At 40.0% G+C, this 23,868-nt stretch overlaps 1 protein-coding gene across 3 annotated transcripts in view; it reads left to right on the forward strand.

Annotated features, from left to right (window-relative positions):
* Positions 1-23,112, forward strand: part of LOC135705081 (clavesin-2-like) — a 29,221-nt gene extending 6,109 nt beyond the window's left edge. For all 3 annotated transcript variants that reach the window (XM_065226653.1, XM_065226656.1, XM_065226655.1), the window contains exons 2-3: positions 13,857-14,599; positions 22,621-23,112. In XM_065226653.1, the coding sequence (XP_065082725.1) occupies positions 13,871-14,599; positions 22,621-22,878 (987 nt within the window). In that variant the 5' untranslated portion in view covers positions 13,857-13,870 and the 3' untranslated portion in view covers positions 22,879-23,112. The remainder of the gene's footprint in view (positions 1-13,856; positions 14,600-22,620) is intronic.
* The last annotated feature ends 756 nt before the right edge of the window (positions 23,113-23,868 follow it).

The following is a 23,868-nucleotide window of genomic DNA, read 5'->3' on the forward strand; positions in this document are numbered from 1 at the left end:
CGCAAAATATATCAAAACGGCCAGGCTTGCTGTGCACCATTTAAGGGGCAAGATGATTTAGAAACATCGGGCCTGTTTAAATCCAAGATTTAAACACGATGCTTCAGAATCCAATAAATGGATCAAACGTGGACATCTCGTACCGTACGTTCCGTTGTATTGTTATTTATGAATCATTTGTCGTTGGGAGCATCTAGTCTAAAAAGGTTAAGTGATGCTCCATTTTCTTCTAGCGGTTGGAACCTGAGCACTAACGCTTGTCCTAGCCCTATATGGCATATGGTTATAGCGCTATTACTCGCTTTCTGAAAAGAGAAGAAGGGAAGGGAAGGAGAGGAAAAGGACTTGGGAAAAGGAAATGTGGAACTCCTTTCCTTATTAGTATTGGTATCGTTAAGTTTTATAAAAACCATATAAATCATTTTGCCTTGGTCGGAGGTATTATTACGACATTTGAATAAGATTGTGTTATCATTTTATCAGGCTATCATAAGCCATGACCAAAGGGACGACTGTTTAAGCCCTGGTTAAATAAGTTAAATCACGTTCCCGAAAGCAGTCAACAATGTATCCCGAACTGGATCAAACGTGCGCCCTATTTTTTTAAACATTCCGACGCGTTCCACCCAATATCTATCAATTACGATTTTCTACAATAGTAGCCTGGGATAAATCCTAATGTCTCCCCCCAACAAGACTCAACTATGTTCTTGCACTCGCAAAATAGATCACGCGAAATTAAGGTTATCCCGGCAGGAAACACAACACGAAAAGGTGATCTACCAGCGTTACTGGATTGAAAAGTTAAAATGAACAAAAAGAAACGAACTCACCAAGTTTAGCCAATTGAACCTAAAGGCAGCTTGTGATGTGTTGATGGTGGTCACATTGCACACAGATACATCAACACAATAAAAACACTATTTGCTTCGTTTCCTTGGCTGTGGGTAAAGGACTTCTCTTCTTCCTGCTTGATCCGGATCTGTTCGCCGTTCAAGGGAGCTCCACTGCGCGGACGGGAAGCTGGAAATATCCTCCTCCTCCTCCTCCAGCGTTAGTCCTCTGATTCCGGCTGCAGTTTTTCACCCGGTGATGCTACTGCTGCCGGCTGACCATCGGAACGCGTTTTGCACCCTTCGCTCGCGGTCGGCCCAAATTCGGAATTTAATTATTTCAACACTCCATAAACCGCGCATCCGACCCGTTGCACATGCAAGTCCGTAGTTGAAAATCACTCGAGTCAAAATGTAGAAAAATTTCACATTGAACAAAATTGAAAAAAATGACGGGAGGACACAAAAATCGCGTCCGTTCACGAGCACACTTCGATGAAGCACGCCTCATTCACAATAACTTTCAAACACAACGATAGTGTCGGCAAGGTATCTTTAGAAATTAAAATTTAGAGCATTTCACGTACGTTCCTATTAGGAATATTTTTGGACTTCAGTTCTGCATGAAGCACATATTGATACAGGGGCCTCCCTTAGCTCAGTCGGTAAAGGCGCAGCTACAAAGCAAGACCATGCTGGAGGTGGCTGGGTTCGATTCCCGGTCCGGTCTAGGAATTTTTCGGATTGGAAAATTTCTCGACTTCCCTGGGCATAGAAGTATGATTGGACTTGCCACACAATTATACCAATGCAAAAATGGTACAGGCATCGAAAGCTCTCAATTAATAACTGTGGAAGTGCATCTAGAACACTAAGTTGAGAGCACGCAATAAGCTAATATGCGATATGCAATAAGCTTGAAATGCGAAGAAGAAGAAGAAGAAGAAGAAGAAGAAGAAGAAGACGACATATTGATACAAAATATTGATATCTTGATTTATAAACCATGTTTCGGAAAATATTCATTAAATTAGGACAATCTTTTAAATTTGTCGAACCTCTTAACGGAATCCCTTTATGAAGAGCTTTTGTGTGTTGGTTTATTTCCTTTTAATTCCGTTATAATTGCTTATTTTTTGACAGATACTACTTGCAGACTTCATCAGTGCCAAGTACTCAACACCGCTGAAGAATCCATCTTTTATCTACGAGTTATATACTAATCAATAGATACTAAAAATCAGCAGGTGTCCACTGCCATGTTACAATTTTATAACATGAAATCACACAGTTCAGTTAACACAGCTGTGGTTCAATCCGTCTAAGGTTTTGTGCTCGACGCAGCAGTTCTCAGAAGAACAATTGACGCTTCTCAAAAAGGCATGAGGATATGCGATCTCCTCAAAACCTGACGTGCAAGAGGCCATCGTTGACATGGAGACTGCAATCACTCACACATTTCCTATTCAATTACACGAGACTGCCAGGAATATTAATTCAGAGACAATACAAAACGGAAAGGGACATTCACTTAGTAAAACCGAAAAAGAGGAAATACGAATTCTCGATGAATTAAAGCAAAGCCGGTATTATATACAAAAGCGGACAAAGGTAATGACGGAAAAAAATACTAATGGCCCATACAGGCAGTTGAGGATTGACCCTCTCCCATCTATGGTTTTTTTTTTTATAATTACTTTATATGTACAGGCTCAATCGAAAAAACTTTACAGAGCCGAGTTATCATTTCCGTTATGCATTATTACTGTCTTATATTTAAGGTTAAATGAACTGGACCGAGTACTCGCGGTTGTCTCGAAGTTAGTGGAGATTTACATTTTTTTTGGATTGGAAAAGGGAAGAAGGAGGTTTGAAATGTGGTTTACGATACAAATATTTAATTAATCCTAAAACTTGAAATTATTTCTATTCATCTTGAAAACAAACATTGAAAAAAAACCACACGTACAAAATACAAACTAAGCACAAGGTTAATCAAACTTACAATCTAAGGTTAATATTCTTAAAGTAAACAAATATGAGTTTCATAAACGCCAGATCGCGTCTAGCCAAAATATCCCGAACTGGAACATTAGGTTGTCTACCTCGAGCCCGACGGGAATCATAAAAATGTGATCTAACTCCACGATACTCCGCACAAGATCAAAGGATGTGATCAGCGTCCTGGTAACCTTGTCCACATTCACAGAGATTGCTGTCTCCCAACCCCACACGGAACAAGTGAGCATTTAGAAAATAGTGATTGGACATGAGACGAGACATCACGCGTATGAAGTCTCGACCCAAGTCCAACCCTTTGAACCATGCAAACTTCGACACCTTAGGGATAATTGAATCTAGCCATCGTCCCAAGCTTCCATCACTCCATTGATGTTGCCAGCTAACGAGCGACTGCTGACGATAAATAGAGAAAAAATTACTATAGGCGATTTGTCGATCATAAATGTCGCCTTCCATAGCGCCCACCTTCGCAAGTGAATCCGCCTTATCATTGTCCATAATTGAGCAATGCGAAGGGACCCACGCGAAGTTGATGATGAAAGAGCGCACGGATAAAGCACTAAGCAGCTCTCGTATTTTCAAGAGAAAATACGAGAAGTGCTCTACCGGCCTAATGGAACGGATAGCCTCGACAGAACTGAGACTATCCGTAAAAATAAAGTAGTGGTCTGGAAGAAGTGAAGCAATAGTTTCCAAAGTGTAGTGAATTGCTGCCAGTTCAGCCACATACACAGAACCGGCAGCTTCAAGTTTTCGAGAGGCGCTATGAAATTCATTAAATACACCAAAACCAGCGGACTCCTTGTAGAATCAACATGGCCAAACTTTGCAGAGTATAATGACGGAGCAATCATAGGACGATGATGCTCTGGAATTCCGCGGATTTCCTACGTCATAGATAAATCAAAATTCACTGAATTGTCGAAATCGAAGAAGACTACACGATTGGGAATATTTCTTGAAGGGCCGACATCCTGTGTTAAATATAGGCAGTACAAAGTCATAAAACATGTTTGAGGATTTAGCTCCAGAAGCTTCTCAAAGTTTTCAATCACCAGGTGGGTTCATTACTTCGCAACGGGTGAGGAGCCTCAGAGATAACTCTGAAAAACGGACACGGTTAGTGGCAACATGCGCGCCAGCACTTCGAGACTCATAGATGAGTCGAGCGCATGCATCCTAACGCGATACGAAAACAACGATACTGGATCCGTTCCAGCTTGATGATGTGCGGTTTAGCTACCGACTGGAAACAAAAACTATCATATTCTAAGAACCGATAAAATCGTTGTCCGGTACAAAGTCAGAAAATCTTGTGGATGGGCTCCCCACCACGTTCCGGTAATTGATCGAAGGAAATTGATCCTTAGTTGGCATTTTCATCTCAGATACTCAATGTTGGATCTCCAGGTGCATTTGGAATCGAAACAGACCCCGAGATATTTGAAAGACATGGAATGAGTGATCGGCTTACCCAAAAGTTGAAGCTTCGGTTGTGCTGGGCTATGCTTCCTAGAAAAAACGACCAACGCATTTTTCTCCGTGGAGAATTCGATACCTAGCTGAATAGCCCAAGTAGACAAATTTTCCAAGGTATCCTGTAAGGGTCCTTGCAGGTCAACCTCTTTTGGCCCTGTGATAGACACTACGCCATCATCTGCAAGTTGTCTCAACGTGCAATTGTCACTAAGGCAGTCATCAATTTCTCTAACGTAGAAATTGTATAAAAGGGGGACCCATGCATCTAAATCGAAAAGCTGTAGAGGTTCCATGAGAAAAGCTCATATGTTTTCTGACAGCAAATTGTACAAAAAAATATTCATTAATGGAGACAATCCACAAGCGTGGAGTTTCTCTGAAAGAACTTCAACGGATACTGAATCAAAAGCCCCCTTGATATCCAAGAACACAGAAGCCATTTGCTCTTTCTTAGCAAAAGCCAACTGAATTCCCGAGGAAAGCAACGCGAGACAGTCGTTCGTTCCCTTACCCCTACGGAAACCAAATTGAGTATCTGAATGAAGGTGATTCGTCTCAACCCATTTGTCGAGGCTAAAAAGGATCATCTTCTCCATCAATTTCCGAATGCACGACAGCATCGCGATGGGCCGATACGAATTGTGGTCCGACGCGGGTTTATCAGGCTTTTTAATGGCTATCACCCTCACTCGTCTCCAATCGTCGGGAACAATATTGAGCTCCAAGAACTGATTGTACAAGTTCAACATGTGCCTCTTAGCGACGTCTGGGAGGTTTTTCAGCAAGTTGAACTTGATTCTATAAGATCCCGGGGCAGAATTGCCACACGAAAGGAGAGCGAGTGAAATTTCGACCATTGAAAAAGGCTGACTGATTTCGTCTACCGAATTCGCGGTTTCGCGAGGAATCAACTGCGACGGCACGGAATCCGGACACATTTTTCGCGCGAATTTAAGAATCCATCTATCCAAGTATTCCTCGCTTTCGTTGTTAGTAGACCGGTTACGCATTCTTCGCGCCGTACTCCAAAGCGTATCGATAGACGTTTCGCGCGACAATCCGTCTACAAACTGCCGCCAGTAACCCCGTTTTTTGGCCTTGATGAGGCTCTTGAGTTCGCGTTCAAGAGATGTGTATGCGTCGAAATGCTTGCGTGTTCCGCGTTTCCGAAAAAGTTTAAACGCATTGGACTTTTTACGGTAAACCTCTGTGCATTGTTGATCCCACCAGAGCGATGGTGTTTTCTTACGAATTGACGATCACGGTCGTGTTTGAGCTTGAAGTGCGCTGTCGACGATGAGATCAGAGAAGTTCCAACGGCGGAAGCTCTTGCACTGACGATACTGTACTGAACTTAGTCCAATCGATGCATCGGGTTAGATGTTACGGGTTAGATCATACGCGACGTTAACGGATTCTGACGAGTTGAACCCACTGGCAATCGAAATTTTGATCGGCAGATGATCACTACCGTGCGGATCCTGGATTACATGCCAAGTGAAAGGTGAGGAGTTGGAGCAAAAGGTGAGGTCTAATCTGCTACCATTCGAGGATGGACCAGCCTAACGTGTTACTTCTCCATTGTTAAGTATTGTCATGTTGAAGTTGTCGCAGAGATCATAAATCAAAGTAGAACGATTATCATCGTACAGCTCCCCCCCAGCCTGTACCGTGGGAGTTAAAATCTCCCATGATTAACCATGGAGCGGGAAGTACCGCACATGTGTCGAAAAGTTGTTTGCGAATAACAGAGACTCTAGGAGCAATATATACAGAAGCAATACAAAGGCTATTATCTTTAATGGTAGCCTGACATGCGACAATTTCAATACCGGGGAATTTGGGAGTAGATTACTCTATAGAAGGAATGGCACTTTTTTATCCCCAAAAGTACCCCTCCTCCACGTGAATCCTCGCTTGATTTTCGTAGACAAAAATCAAAAAAACAAACAACTGTGGTTGATTTAGCAAGCTGTGATATCGCAGCTCGGAATATCAAGCTAACAAAACTCACCAACTGCAAATCTCACCAAACTGTGGTGAGATTGAGTTTAATGATTTTTGCTTTACAATCGAATGCAACCGAAACTTCCATAACGGCTTGCAGCAGTCCCTTCGCGTCTACCATCGGTAAAGATTAAAAATAGATAGCAAACTATGCTTTCTCTTTCTAAGAAAACGATGTGCAATGGAATCATTTTTGTGTCGAGTCTACTCTCAGCTTGATTTCTGCACGTTGTGAATAGTCTCGCAATATCAAAGGAGCTTGTAAAATCAATATCAAGCATGATATTTTGTTCCAATATCACGCGTGATATTGTGAGCGCATGAGAGCGGAAAAATATCAATTGATTTCTGATTTTTCCAACACTGGTTAAAATCATAAAAAGGGAGATCAATTTCTGAAGAGAGCCATGTTTCACAGACGGCAAATGCATCGCAATTATTGTTATGGACTAGATACTTGAACGAATCTAATTTTGGAATAAGGCTTCGACAATTCCACTGTAGAACAGTGAACAAATCCCCGACCTCGTTTGGAAAATTATCCATCGAAGGAGATGATAGCTGCAAGAAGGGGCCATTTTGAAGTCAATTGCTTCAAGAAGGATTTCACAGTGGGAAGCAATGTGAGGACAATGCTTTTCAGAGGATCAGAAATGTTGAGGTATTTGAGAATACCGTCCACTAAAAGGAAAATTATTTCATTTTCAGAGAAATTTTTTATAAACAAACTAAAGGTACTCCTATGGGCAATCCGCTTTCTCCATTTTTATATGAATTGTTCATGGCTAATAGTACCGTGCCGATTCAAATTTCGGACACTTAAACTCGAATTTCGGACACTTTTAAAAGTTGATTATCTCGGTCGAATATGATCCACATGTCTTGTAAATTTTAAATCATCTAACATTATTACTTTGTTTCTAACTGGATGTAATATTTAATTAAAAATGAAAGTGTCCGAAATTTGAATCGTCCGAAATTTGAATCGGAACGGTACTTTCAGACTACATGGTGGTTTCTGTGTTGCAACTATTTGACAACCGTTTGATCCGAAGGTTTCTACTAAGGAATTGTGGAAAAATCTCAGGGCACTTGGATTCGGTCAAGCAAACAGCTTTACGGCTGATGAAATAAACCGTAACTTTAGCAATTATTTTTCCGACAATAATATTCGAAGTTTTAGTTCTACGGGTTCCAATGGGTTTAACCACGATGCTTTCTATTTTGTTAGAATAAACCAAGTAGATGTCATAAATGCCATGTACTCCATCAAATCAAATGCTCTTGGAGTCGACATGCTACCAATGAAATTCTTAATGGCTATTTGTCCTCTATTAATTGAGCCTATAACACACTTATTTAACACTGTTGTAACTACAAGTGTATTTCCAGATGCTTGGATGAAATCAAAAATTATACCAATTGAGAAAAAGGCTAATTTGAACACGTTAGAGAACTTGCGACCTATTAGCATCCTTTGCGCATTATCAAAAGTATTTGAAAAAATTGTTAAGATGAACATTTGCGATCACATCAATAGACACAATCTTCTGAATCAATTTCAATCAGGTTACCGTTCGAAACATAGTACTAAAACAGCTATGCTCAAAATAATTGATGATATAGGTCTAGTAGTAGACAAGGGTCGCCCGGTTGTTCTAATACTATTAGATTTTTCTAAAGCGTTTGATATTGTGTCGCATAAAATTTTATGTCAAAAACTCAGATCAAATTTTGGTTTTTTCCGATCATTCCGCAAACTTGATTAATTCTTATTTAAGTATGCGAACACAGGCTGTATATAATAATGGAGTTTTTTCTCAATTTATTTCCATAACATCTGGGATTCCCCAGGGTTCTATTTTGGAGCCAATCTTATTCTCATTGTACATTAATGATCTGCCTGAAGTAATAAAGCATTGTAAATTTCATCTGTTTGCCGATGATGCTCAGGTATACTTTGACTGTGCAAGTAATTCTGATGCTGAAATTTCTCAGAAAATTAATGAAGACTTGAAGAGGATCCTAGATTGATCTGTAAAGAATATGCTTAGCTTAGCTTAGCTCCAAGAAAACAAACGCAATTTTTATTACAAATAGTTCTTTTCAAAATATATTAAAACCTTCATTGCGTTTAGACAGTGAAACAATTGAATACGTCGATAATGCTACTAGCTTGGGTATCCGTATTCAATCCAATTATGGATGGGATAAATATGTGTTGTCACAATGTGGAAAAATTTATGCTTGTTTACGTTCACTTCACATAACATCATCACTTCTTAGAACTGATGTTAAAATTAAACTATTCAAAAGCCTCCTTCTTCCTTATTTTTTGGCATGTGATTTTCTCCTCGATGATGTATCTGCTGGTACGTTCAATAAACTTAAGGTGGCTCTTAATTCATGTGTTCGATATGTTTTTAAATTAAGTAGATATTCTAGAGTTTCTCACCTGCAACATCATCTAATAGGATGCCCTTAGGTAAACTTTGGCAAGCTACGCTGTTGTTTATTTTTGCATAGTCTGTCGAGAACAAAACAACCCGGTTATCTACACACAAAATTGCAAACTTCACAACGCAATCGGTCCATTAAATATATTTTGCCAAGACATCGCACGTCAAAGTACGGCATTTTTCGTGCGAGGTGTAGTTCACTGGAATTCTTTACCCAATAGTCTAACCAATGTAAATTCGTTAACAGCATTTAAGGGGGTAGTACACTTTGAACGTCCAAAAAGTAAGGCATTTTCGTTAATTTTTTTTTAGCAATAAAACACTCAGGGAGGGCAAATATGTTATAACCCATTTATTAGTCATCCTTTGAACTACAATTTGTATTTTTTTGAACTCGATTGGCGTCTCCCCGTGGCCGGTGCACCAGGTCGCGCGGGCGTCCTTGCGCGGAAGTCGGAAAACGGCGTGGGAAAATACTCCTTTCCATGTGATCCTGCGACATAAATCGAACAAAAATCCTGATTAGTAATGAAATTTGGGTTAAAAATACGTATTCCGATTTTTTTTTTAATTATTTTTTTCAAAAGTTGTGGCCTTAGGAAAAAAAATGTCCATTTTTTCACCCTAAAAATGCTTACAAAATCGTAGATTAAAAATCCATTTTTGACAAAATCGAAAATGTGGATACGTATTTCTAAGCAGAATTTAATTCTGAACACGAAAACCTAGACGATACCTAAATTTGATGATAACTGGTTAGAGTTATTTCCCACGCCAGTTTGAAAAACCCCGTTTCGAGATAAACGCGTTTAAAGATAAAAATGCTCTCTTAGCGCGCTGGTACATGTTTTAGGAAATCGCTTCGTAAAACGGTAACGAATATTCTGGCGCGCTTGGAGTCTTTTCTAAATTAAAGTATACATCCCAAGAAACATTTTAAGCCAAAAAAAATGCATTTTTTTTTTTTGAAAAATCAAAGTGTACTCCCCCCTTAAGAGAGGATGGATTGAGCATTTTAGTTGAGTAGTAAATGTAGTTCAGTTTGTGTTACGTATCAATTTTTTTTTTTTTTTGTAATATACTTGTGGCGCTTGTTTTACTTTAATATAATCGATGTAACAGAAGAAAAACATAAGTCCTAAGCTACAAAATATAAGTCAATAAATAAATAAATAATTAACATGTTATAACTGCTCAGTCTGGCCAGTGCTTAACCAAGAAAATACTCTGGAGGATAGGAATTTGTTGCCCAAATGTTAGGGAAGATTTATCAAAAATTTTGGAGCAATAAGCCATAGAGAATCAAATTTGGGAACTTAAAAATATAGGCACGATCTACAGCTTGAGCTTGAGCTTGAGCTTGATTGACCGCCCACGGTTGCCACTCTGTTACTGCCAGATCAGCTGTAATTACACAGAGAACCAATAGACGATGCTTGGGACTAGCAATCATCCTCAATGTGTAAAAACTGGTGATCTTAAATTAGGCAATACCAGCGCCGGCCGCGCCCGAACACAGGTCAAGAAAGGAATGGGAAGAATTGTGTTGACATGACACTCGCTTTGATGGAAGCCGAGAACACCTCTGCACTTCCACGAGGAATCACTGGGATGTTGGATAAGAGGGTTGGATTTGCAGCAGGGTTCGTTTTGGTAAACGATAAGCTGAATTGATGTCCTAACGATCATATAACGCGAAGGAGCTTGGGACTAAACCCACGGTCTTCTGCTCAGTAAGCAAAAACGTTTGCCACTAGGCAGACGAGCACCTTTTTAATCACCGAGTTGCTGTTATTACCATGTAGTCATATTAACAAATAAAACGATTGACGAATCTTGAATGTGGATGGGCCTGAGATTAGACTCATGATGTTCTGCTCAGTAAGCAAAAACGGTTGCTCCAAGGCCACCGAGCCCCTCATATCACATAACACCGTTGCTCAAATTTTTGTATCCATTCAAACCCGGAACCAACGACAACAACGAGTTTCGCACAATACACGATACACAAGCGATTTTACCATAAATCGCTTTGATATGTTAGGACCTGGGACCGCGTTTTTCTGCTCAGTAAGCAGGCCACTGTAACCGACGATCTTTCAAATCCGAAAACTAAGAACTACGAAAAAGTACTTAGGCCTTCATTAAGTTCCACTTTCACGCGACGTTCAATGACAGGGTCCTATCCAGGATTACATCTGAAAAATCCAAATCTGGCCAACGCCCACCCTAAACCTAAACCTGTTCTAATCCACCTGAAATGACTATATAATAATACAATTACCTAGAAATAAAAAAGACATACCGGAATGAAAAATTCATTAAATGAGACGCCCCCCCCCCCCCCCCCCCCCGGGTGTATTTTAGAGCATTACGTAATTAATGGACACCGCCCAACAATGTTAACCAAAGATCACAGCTCCAGTGCAGAAAACAGTTCCGTACCCAATAGGTCAAAAGTGCACAGTATGAGGAACGGGTGGTGGCAATGGATCACTAGGTTCCGGTTAATATTCCCAGATATATTTGGACGGGAATTTGATTCACAATATTCTCGCACAGAAATTCCATCAGCCGGTGGGTGTCTTCCTTCACCATTAGCTCTTTCTTCTCCAGATCCTTGACCAGCAGCAGCAACTAATAAAACTTGGACCGATTGGAAAAATGACCTGAATTCCTTCTCCACCTGCTTGTCGTAACTTCCATGCTACAACACACAGACACCTGGGCTCTTATCCGTCGAATTCGATCGGTTTAAGTCCGGGAAATGGATGTTCGTTACCGTCTTCTCCGTGATGCACTTGATGTTGTCCCGCGAACGATTTTAGACGAGTGGTCCGTCAGCTTTTTTAAGTTTTCCGATTTTTAACCGGCATAGTCAGCTGACATACATGGTGTTTGTTTTGGAGATTGTTGAAAAATGACAGTGAGTATGGCAGAGTGCTTCACGGTCGACCTGAAAACTTCGAGAAACTGCCCTTAAAAATATAGGCACGATCTACAAATTAGATAAAGGGGAAATGGATGTAATGTCGGCCTAAATGCCCCTAATTTGGACCCAATCGACTAAATTTTCAATAGCGACCCAAAATATCCATTAGTACCGTCCCGATGACGTGTTCATCTAGATAAAATTGATAAATAGTAGATTTTTAGCGATGGGCTCAATCTTAAATCCATAGGTCAACATTAGAGCCATTTCCACCAATATTGTTCATGGTTTGGACACTTTTTTTTTAAATTTGAGCCATAAGCCTTGGAAAACTGCTCCATTACTGCGTAGCTACTCAGGTTTACTGTTCTGCTCGTATTTTTTGTCAGAAGAGAGGAGTGATGGGCGATCATCTAGAATCAGCACCTAAAAGGAAGCTTCTTAAGAGGATTATGTTAGAAACTTTTTTTGTGATGAAAACTTCGAAAACTGGATGAGACAGTGGCTCCATTAGGCCCTTTCGCTATAGTTCTACCAGAATTTGTATAATAGTCCTGCTGACGACATTCTGCGTGTTGATGATAATGGCTACGAGTCAAGGGCACAAGACACACAACGTCAGATATGACAAATATTAACCTAAACTATCTTATAATTCATAACCATTAAATGCGTGCTAAATATTCGGAAAATTCCAGTAATTAGCAATACCAATAATTATCGTTTGCGATGAATCAGTACCAGAAAATCATCGCGTTAATTAAAATGAATTTGAATTAGCTCGTGCCAGTACCGAGCGACTTTATCCCAGTCTACCATCATCATATGTCCGGGTCTTGGACACTGGTCTTGCAGAGCCGTTCTAGTTTGCAACAAGAATCTAAATTTCAAGCATCCACCCTCGTACGTCCTTGTTTTGTTACCATGCATAACATTGACGGTAAGTGGTTGCTATGAAGTATAAAACACCTCATTCGAGCGAACCAAACAAGCTGAAAATAGGACACAGTGTCGTCAACAGCCCTCGTACCCCAACATCTTACAACTTACAATGACGCCGAAAACCAATAAAATAACGCAACCACCAAACACGTGCCAATTTGCAAATTTCCCGCATCGGCCCCACACATCACAATGCCCAATCTTCCAGTCCTAAGCCGTGCATTGTCAATTCGACTCACATTTCAACGCACCATAAAAATGTTTGCTACATAGGTAGCTGAATGAGAATGCCCGTCGCCGGCCGCAATTCTATTATTGCTCGCCACTTTTCTCGCCATTAATCTCGACGCCAAACGGTTCAGGTGGGTACGGTGAAATATGTGCTGCTGGGGAGGAAAAAGCACCTATTCCACGTTAATTACCGACGACAGTCACCTTCCTCCATTTTCGCGCGCAATTACACGCTATGAATTATTTATCCCGTGATTCTACCCAAATCCAAATCCAAAATTGTTATCTACGCCTCCAGCTTTTGATTGATCGCTCGCTGACGCTGACTGTTGACTCCTGCGGGATTGACGTCTGCAGAAAATGGGCCGCGCGAATCACATCTCCATCTACGCCGCGCATCTCCAGCTTAATACATACCAGAGAAGCAAGACTCAATTAGCACAACAAGCCGATCTTCTCGTGGGATGCCACCACCGCTCACCGAGCAGCCGGTGCGGTGGCGATGGACAAATAAATAATCCCTCCGGACGACGGAATCGTGATTTCACGAAGAAGAAAAAATCGAGACTATAAATACTCTTGTTTATGATTTCGGAATCTTCGGCGGGTAGCTACATGTGCATCTGTGTATTTTCCAACTGCGCCCGGCTGTTCGGCTCTGAATTGGGATGTGCCAGCTCGGTGATTGATGCGATTGTAGAATTAACGCTAACTGGATCGGATCACTAATAACTGGGTGGTAATAAGTGTCAACTATGGCAAATTTGTTATCAAAATACGCTAAATGTAGAACCACACCTCAAAGCACTTATGAGAGGAGTAAATGGCGTCATGGAAAATTTTGCACGCTCTATTTGAAAACAAGACATGTGATAACGAGCATTGCCAATACAACGTGCCGTTTTCTTGAAACATCTCATTTGTTGAAACCATTTCCCATTTTCGTTTCAGACTCCAATCGCAACATGGACGTTGACAGTGTCGTCTACAGCAACTGTAAGAACCCCTCGAAATACGAACCGTACCGATGCAACCTTAGCGATAAGCTGCGAAAAATCGCCAAAACAGAACTTCGAGAAAATGACAGCATCCGCGAGCAGTCTCTGGCCCAGATGCGGGAATGGATCGCCAAGAATCCAAACATCAAAAAATGTCGCACAGATCCGCTGTTTCTGCTGCGATTTCTCCGTACCAAAAAATACTCCATCACACAATCGTGTGAAATGCTGGAGAAGTACCTCTCCATCCGGCAGACCTATCCCAAGTGGTTCCGCAGCTGTGATATCGAAGATCCGGAACTGGAGGCCCTCATCGACGGGGGATACATCCTACCGATTCCACAGCGGGATGCAAATGGACAGCAGCTAATCCTCTCGATAGCCGCCAATCTAGAATTGAATCGAGTGAACTCGGCCCTGCTAGCCCGGGCGCACTTCCTGGTGCAAGAAGTCCTGGCTGACGATGAGGAGGCACAGATCTGTGGCTATGTCCAGTGTGTCGACGAGCGTCAGCTATCGATGAAGCTGATGGGCCTGTGGTCCCTGGTCGACATCAAGAAGGTGGCCGAAAGTATACAGGATGGCATTCCCACCAGAATCCGGTCGTTCAACTTCGTCGGGCTACCGTCGTCGGCGGTGACGTTACTGGAGTTCTGCATGTCGTTGCTGAGTGACAAGCTGAAGAAGCGAATCAATGTAAGTGTCGATGAATGGAATGGACATGACATGATTATTATGACAATGCCTAAAAAATCTATAAATTCTCAATTTTCTTTGAACGGCGCCGGTGGTGTAGTGGTAAGCGTGATTACCTCTCACCCCAGCAGGCCTGGGTTCAATCCCAGTCGGCGCCGCCGGGATGTTCTGAGGCATAACATCTCTGAATACGCCTTCCTTCGGATGGGAAGTAAAGCCGTTGGTCCCCGGTTCATGAGTTGATGGGTCGATAGGTAGGGTCCAGGTGTGGGAGCTGCCTTCCTGGCACGTCGGTAGCATTGGTGCTCAGCACGGAAAACAAGATCGACGGAAAAAACAAACCAAGGAAAAAAAAAATTCTTTGCTTTCTTTGAGGAAAATATATGTGTCTTGATCAGAGGTGGTAAATGTCATCAAAATATTATGGGGAAAAATGTGGTGAGATTAGTTTTCCCCATACAATTTAGTGGTGACATCTCTGCAGTCAAAATTTACATTTCCCACCTCTGATCTTGAAGCATATGGTTTCAATCAACGATCATAATACAGCATAAGATGCCAAACATGTATTCCGCATTTTGCACCACTTTAGAATCTTGTGCAAAAAATAATGGCAGAGTAATATTTTCGCACAGGTCATGAAATTGCAAAACCGACTAATTTGACAGCAGTAACAGCTTTAGAACAGCACTGGCAAGCTACACTACTGAACTGGAGGTCTAGAAAATATTAAGAAGGTCAATATTTAAATTTAATTGCCAGTGCGGAAATAGTACTGTGTACTTATTATGAGCGCAAGGGTCTAATGAGGTGCGCAATCAACAATGAATAACATGAAATATTGCTGACACATGGCCAAAATAGTTGCCTTTCCTCTATGCAAATATCAAGGCATACTGTTGGCAAACAAATTTTAACGCTATGTTTGCTTATAATTTTATTACAATTTTATGTAGTATTTGTTAAGCGTGATATTGTTTATTTTGTGTGCGACAGTTGTCACCTATTGAAAAATACAGTTATTTTTCGAAGAGCGCTCCTAATAGAAACCTAATTGACTTAACCTTAGATATCATATACGATATGCATAAAGGACGTTATGCATGCGGTTAATAATGATTTACATATACAATATATACAATATGCAACTTTAAACATAGATCTGGAAATTCAGCTTACATTGCATACTGGTCTCGGATAGAAATTTAGTAAGACGGAGTCCTGGGGCTTTTGTCTTAAGTTTTAGAGGTTTAGTGTCTTCTGTAAACTTTTCAGCTTAAAAAGTTTCTTCTCATTTTTTTTTAATTAGGGTGGTTCTCAAATTATTGATGTAGATAATCTAACTTTTTTCTTGTTTAAAATAAAGTCGCATGTTTTTCAGCAAAGTTGTAGCTGAGATGATATCAAGCTACTTGCTTTAGGAACATTTTTTTTCTATCTCATAAAGTTGCTCTAAAATTTTAAATACAGCCAAAGTCAATTGAGAAAAAAATGCTCTTAAATTAGAAGAAAAAAGTTTTTTTCAGTAAAGTTGCTTGAAACCATCTCAGCTACAATTTTGCTGAAGAACATGTGTCTTTATTTTCAAAAAAAAAATGTTATACCATTTGAGGGCCACTTTAACTATAAAAAAAATACCATAAGAAGAATCTTTTTAAGAAAAAAAAAAGTTCACAAAATACACAAATCCTCTAAAACTTAAGACAAAAGCACTAAGACTTTTGTCTTACTAAATTTCCATCTTGTACTTTCGTGAACGGGTTGTATCTCGTAAATTATAAGAAAAAGTGCTCCAAAATTAAATCGGTGCGAGATAGATTTTCTTTTTGTTCAGCAAAGTACTTTTAAATATTTAAGCAACAACTTTTCTGAAAAACATGCGATTTTATTGTCCAAAATAAAAAAGTTTGTTTTCCTATAACAATCATTTGAGGACCACCCTCATTTTAAAAAACGACAAAAGAAGGAGGTTGTTATGCTGAAAAAGATTACAAAAGACACTACAACTCTCAAACTTAAGATAAATGCACTAAGACTTTTGACTTGCTAAATTTTCATCCTAGACCACTGTGCACTGTAATTATTAATTAGGCTGATGCATATTTTAATTTAAATAATCCCCCCTTCCTAAATTACAAAATATTGTAAGGGTAAAAAAAATCAACCCTATTCAAAATCGTCACTCGCTCTGCGTTAATTTTTATGGTACGCCTTGTTATTTATTTTTGGGATTTTCCACAAACTAAGTAGACAATCATTGTTTTTTCCCTGATTTTTTTTTCCGTCGATCTTGTTTTCCATGCTGAGCACCAATGCTACCGACGCCAGGGAGGCAGCTCCCAGATCTAGACTTTACCTATCGACACATCAACTCATGAACCGGGGTCCAACGGCTTAACTTTCCTTGAACAGAGTAATCAGCGGCTGAACAGAGTGAACAGTCGTTTAATTATATTTAAAAGGATGGTCCATGGATAGCCTGAATTTAGAAATTTTCTCAGAGCTTCAACAATTATTATTAGTTCAAGAAGTAAAATGCTCCTCAAAGCAAAGAGTCAAACAATTTTAGAAATCATTATTTTGAAAATTTTTGAAAATTCTGACATTGACGAAAGTTATCTCAAAGCGTATATGAAGCTGGCAGCACCCTCCGGTGAAACATCCTCGGTGTAAAGACCTAGCGTACTTAAGAAGTATTACATACTTGTATTTCTAGGAAAACATCTAGACTACCATTTGAAAAGGGCTGAACTTGATTTCAACTTTTAATTCCAAAAATGTTTAACTCAATTTGTGTAAGACTGGAAGTGGACACACTACACCCGCATTTTGCGCAAAAAAAAAAATCTCAGTGTGCCTCAAGTGTGCCGGCAGCGCCGACAGCTCGGCCAACAGTACCAGTCGTCGAGCTACCATTGTTTGTTTGTGAATAATTACATGCTTGGCAATACGGTATTTTGACAGCTTGAATGTTTTGTTTTGCTCGCTGAAATCGAGAATAATACGCGAAGCGAAACACGATTTGATCTTAAACAGCGGGATGAATTTTCCTAGATTTGCAAAACGTTGCAAATTTCTATGCTGTACGTTGGAAAGGTCGGTGCAGTAGCAGTAGGGAAGCAATCAGGTGAACAATAACAGCTCAGAATCACGACGAGCAGCTTCAGTTGGAAAGTAATTCTGGCTGCTCCAATGTTTTGGTTTGGCCATTGACCTTCTGGAAATTATTCCAAAATCAGTTGTTCGTAATGTACGGAACGGATAGAGCTCAAATGAGGAAATGTGGACGGTTCTGGGCTACGATTTTGATTACGGAACGGGAGGGTGTCAAGAATCCGGAAGGGATAAGATAGTTGCCGAGGATTAGGTCGAGTAGATTTCTAGAAAGATTTTTTTTTTTCAAACCGCAACCAGTGCTGTTTGGAATGTTTCTATCGTTGTTACACGTGCGATTTAGATAATGTTCAACACATTAGCGATTGTCCTGGTTTTGGTATGCGTGGTGATCCGAATGTGTCAACGCAAAGTCTCGCGCGGAATGATGTACGGCTTCGGAGAAGGTAAGGTAAAGTTTACAGCTCCAAAAAAAAAATAATTACGTTTTGATTTTTCTATAAAATATTGGAAAAAGATATCAAAAATCTAAATAAATCTCATTGTTTTCTAATTTTTCAAAGAAAGTTCACATGCAAAAAAAGTCATCATGGCATAAAGTTGGACTCATAAAAAAACACAAAACCTCGACTTTTCAGTTTTGCTGAAGGTCCAATTTATATTTAGATGTAAATTTTCCCAGGAATCTAAGGAAAAAATTTATTTTGTTGGATTTTTGATCATTTTAGATATGTTAGATGATATGTTTAGAAAAATAATAACGTGCTGAAAAATAAATTTTTTTCTCGGGGTGGTAAACTTCCCCTTAGACCACCCGCACAGGTGCGTTGCTATTCAGGCAGCTAGTTTGACAACTTTAGCCGTTGCTATTTTAGTTAGCAACCAGGTTTCGCACCGGTCGTTGCTAGCACGATTGTTAATTTATGTTTTTAACTTTCGCACCGGTAGTTGCTAAATCTATCGTCGAACTTCGAGCTAAAACTGATCGCAGAGCTTTGCGATTATAGTGATTATGATATCCAGAACATCCGTAAAAGTGGTTAATTCGTAAAAATTATTCAAAATCTTCGCGATTTTTTTTAAATCACTTGTTGTGAATGAATTTGGATTTGGTTGATGGGTCGATAGATAGGGTCCAAGTGTGGGAGCTGCCTCCCTGGTGTCGGTAGCATTGGTGCTCAGCCCGGAAAACAAGATCGACGGAAAAAAAAATCAAAGGAAAAAAGAGACTAGCATGTGCACTCTGCTGGCCACGGAACGGTCGGCCGGAAGATCTGGAATATCCTTAAAATTGGTCAATTCGTTAAAAAGATTCAAAGCTCCACTGTTTTTTTAATGCACTCGTGATGCGCATTTTGCTGGCCTCCGGAATATTAAGAATATCCGTAATAGTGGTAAATTCGTAACAAATGATGCTCAGAGCTCGGCAAATTTTTAGTAATTTTTTGTGATGATGCTACATTAATGAATTTTAAATGATTTCATATTTTTTTTTCAATCAGATTTACTTCCATATCGATTGTTAAATCAAGATTTAAAGCTTAATAACCACTTCACTGTTTGTCACAAAACTAACAAATTGACGTCCCATAGCCACCAGTGCACATCCTGATCTCAAATCCAAATTCATCCATGCAGCATCACAACAAATTGTTTCAAAAAATCGCGGACCTCTAGATTCTTTTTTACAACTTGACTACTTTTATCGCTTCACTGTCCCTGGGCCCAGATTATACCCCGTTTACATTACAGCGTATATCACGTGATATACGCTGTCTTGCAAGGAGCACTCATACATCTAGTTTTCACTGGAAATCCTACGTATGAGTGCTCATTGCAAGACAGCCTATATTACGTGATATAGGCTATAATGTGAACGGGGTATTAAACTCATTCATATATCATCATTGCAAGTGATTTTTTAACAATTTTCAAATGTAAAACAAAAATGACATTTCACAAATAGCAACACTTGGGTCGGTCGCTATCGCGTTACCAAATTTGAAAATCCGCTGTTCACCGAGAGACAGATTGTTATTTTCCGCACTTGAATAGCAACCCCCGGTTGCTGCGTTATGGTGGGCGTTGCTAAAATAGCTTTAGCAACGCATTGGTTGCATCACGGAAAAAAACCGTTGTAGAAAAATACCCATTGGGTATTTTCTCTTAAAAATTTGGGTAGAAGTAGTTTAGAGTGTATTGTTTACACTGTATTTTTATCGCTGTCAGTTTGTAAAAATGGCGTCACCCGAAAAGCAACGTCTGCGAATTGATTTTGCGCAAGCACCTGGAAAATCCTCAACTCTCTCATCGGGACAACGGAAAACAACTCAAAATCGTGCAGTCAACGGTGAGTCGTGTGATTAAACGTTACTACGAAACTCTGAGAATCGAACGGAAGGAGAAATGCGGTCAGAATGGATATTCTATTAGTGATCAGAATCACAAGCGTGTCGTGAAAGCGTTTAAGCGGAATCCCAATGCTTCGGTCAGGGATGTGGCCAAAAAGTCTTTTGTTCAGAGAGCCAAGGATCGGGAGGTACTGCATACGTACAAAGTGCAGAAGTCTCCAAATCTGTACACCCAGATGCTGACGAAGCCTCATTGTCTCATCATGGATGATGAGACTTACGTCAAGGCGGACTTCCTGCAGCTTCCGGGGCTACTGTTATTCACCGCCCAGCACAAGTTTGATGTTCCGGAGGAAGTAAGGAAGCAGAAACTTTCAAAGTTTGCCAAGAAATACATGATTTGGCAAGCGATCTGCTCATGTGGCAAACGGAGTGTGCCATTAGTGACTACCGGGACTGTAAACGGGGAGATCTACCTTAAGGAGTGTCTACAGAAACGTCTGCTTCCTCTGTTGAAGGAGCACGAGGGTCCTACGATCTTCTGGCCTGATCTAGCTTCGTGCCATTATTCAAATGTTGTCCTGGAGTGGTACGAAGACAACGGGCTACTTTCGTACCCAAGGACATGAACGCCTCAACGGACCGGAACTAAAACCCATCGAAAAATACTGGGCTTTTATGAAGCAGGCACTACGGAAGCATCCCAAGGAGGTCAAATCTGAGGAAGACATGAAGAAAAAGTGGGTTTCCGTACAGAATAAGCTGCAGCCAGATGTTGCACAGAACCTAATGAGTGGAGTTAAGCGTAAGGTGTGAGCGTACTAATGGGTTATATTTTATAGTCTGAAAGTTCGGTCAACTAGGTAATTTTCTACAGCGTTTTTTTTCCGTGATGCAATTTGATGTGAGACCCTTTAAGCGTTTAAAATGGCCATATCAACCTTATCATTACTTCATTACGATGGCTACCAAGCCTTTGGAAATTTTCATTATTAGAAATTTGTATCGATTTTTCTCCTTTAGTTTACTTAAATCTTTGGTTTTTTAGTTAGGTTGGTTCCTATTCTACACATTGTATTTTCTTTTTTATACCTGTGATCTTGATATTTTTACCTAGGGGATGAGTAGGGTTAACTACCCCATTTCCGGCCTATTAAGCACAACCCGCACTTAGTTTTTCTTAGTCTAGCGCAGCTAAGCACCAAACAGAATGTTATTATCACTGATGGCTTTCAAATGTATTTACCTTTCCGTACGTATCGTAAGATTTGATAAAGAGAAATCAATCGTTAAGATATTGTCAAAAGTCTAACACTGCTTCTTGACGCCAAACTCGGCCTACGGATTCTAAACTCGGCCTAACGCATTGCAACGCCATTGAAACGCTAATGAATTCACTTCGGCCTATCGGATGAAGATAAAAATTGATTCGATCGGCGTGCTTCTTTTGTTTGTGGGAATAATGGGTGCAAGCCTTCATATCACGCGTTGTCATTGACTTCGTTTGGTAGCTTATTAACTAAAGTATCGTACCAAACCCATAATTGACTTGTTAACTCTGAAATCATGGATTTATTTGAAGTTGTCTGCTCGAGTAATAATAAAATTATGCAAAGTTGCTTAACAAGCCACAATTTTCACGCCTGGAATCTGAAGGGCTTCTGCCAACTCCATGAAATAAGTCTGCCATTATTATTATTTTAGGTGTAGACATAAAACAGTTGTTGTTAGAAAATCCATTTTTTTTTCTATCAAAGTGCCCATCTTGCAATATATGGATGACTTGTAGATAATTAAGTGATATTTCCAGATTATTTATTAAAAATTTTTAAAATTTATTATTTGAGGAAAATAAAACATTTTTTGGTGTAGATATGAGTTTTTTTTATCAAATTTTAGACAATTTTATTCAATTCACTTTTGGATCGAAATTGTGAAAATTTTATAATTAATTAGACATATATAAATTTGATAAAAAGTTCAGCCTTTTCAAATGGTAGTTAGTCTAGACCAGTTCCAGGCCAAATAGGATAAAAAATAAATAACGCAAACATAATTATCAGTCATGCTCTGAAAACCCACCAGTTGTATCAGTCGATAGATCGTACTAAATAAGTACGATAGATAAATGAACATCAGTATTACTATTTTAAACATGCAATACAAGCACGACGACCAGTAGCAATCACCTACTTGCAGCTAACAACGATGCAATACGTTAATGAGGAAATTGAGTCAATGGTTGAATATCATTATCATTTCAATTCTTGAAGATAGCAATCTATTTACATGATTTCATAAGGTTTCCTATGATCAGAAGCTGGTGATTGATCATTTCAGAGTGGGTGAGATGAATGAAAAAGTGATCCAAATTATCATTCCAATCAGCTGCTAGCTCGGACCACAAATCGATTGAGCTGTCATTGTTCGAGATGATTTCCCGCTATGATCATGTTTACATGAAAGTCGGCACTCTTCCTACATGCAGTTACAATTGAATCAATTATTTCATAGCACCAATTTAAATGAACATATTCCCCCTCTCTTTTTTTGCAGCTCTTCCGCACCGTGAACGACTTCGCCTCCAAGGTGGACAAGAGTATCCTCCCGAACGAGTACGGTGGTACTGCCGGTCCCCTGGCCGATATGATTGCCCAGTTCAAGGAACGCTGCCGAGCCAAACGGGCCCAACTGCTCGCCATGGACGAGATGCACATCGAAATCACCAAATCTTCCTCCTTCTATGCTGATACGTGCCGCGGCGATTTAGACAGTGGCATGATTGGTAGTTTCCGGAAGCTTGAGGTCGATTAGGCCCATGGACATACGCAACGTACACGTGATGGGGAAGAGGCTGATGGGGTTTTTCCTATAAGCAATTAATTTCGTTTGTGAACAATAAAAGTGATATTTTTTTCTGTAACCACGCGATTGTAGATATATTTTGCGAGGCGATGCACACGAAATAATGATTTTTTGTATACTAGCATGGATTAAGGTGACGCTCTATGGTAAGGAAACACGTTAGAAGTAAGCATAAGAAAATTAATAAAAATTATTACGCACCACCAGTTGGTTGGCTTTGATTACTATGCAATAGAGAAAATCGAGATAAATTTTCCAATGCCACACGCAATCACGTATGTATGTCATCGAATTGAATATCCGTTCGACAACCACGCTAGTTAACTGATCTACCCCAAACAAAGTAGTTTTCGCAAAAACTAGTTTTCATAATGAATGGGTCTAAATTGACGCCAAGTAATTGATGGAACAGCAGCTAATATGTGCCTAGCAGAGTGGAAAAATAAATAATTCCACCTTTCAAACTACACTCTTGACAACTCCTCCCCCTTTTAACCCTCCATTATTGCCAAAAGAGACAAGTTGGTGGTCTTGATCTCAAATCGACGGTCAAACGAGGAGACCACTGCCGGCGGATTGCTCTTTTAGAATGCACATTAGGGTGGTTCTAATCATCTACTTAGCTACACATGAACTATGTGCTCATTTGGTTGAAGTAGGTAATCGATTGGGCTGTGTGGAGCATAGCCGAACATTTGAACCACCCTAACCGCGGCATGGATCCTAACCAAAAAAAATCATGCAGCAAAGCACACACGCAAATGCTTACGAGCAAAGTTGAATACGGCAACACGAGCACATCAGGTGTGTTTCTTTGCATTAAGAATGCATCTGTGGTTTGTGATGCTGTGGTGGTCGATAGATCTATTACGTTATAATAGATTCGGTTTTTTGCCGTTGTTCAAGGTTTGATTTTAATATGCGTGTTTGTCCCAAAAA

Source organism: Ochlerotatus camptorhynchus, unplaced genomic scaffold (genome assembly GCF_037179485.1).
Source record: "Ochlerotatus camptorhynchus isolate MF236.1 unplaced genomic scaffold, CSIRO-AGI_Acam_v1.1 ptg000257l, whole genome shotgun sequence".
NCBI lineage: Eukaryota > Metazoa > Arthropoda > Insecta > Diptera > Culicidae > Ochlerotatus > Ochlerotatus camptorhynchus.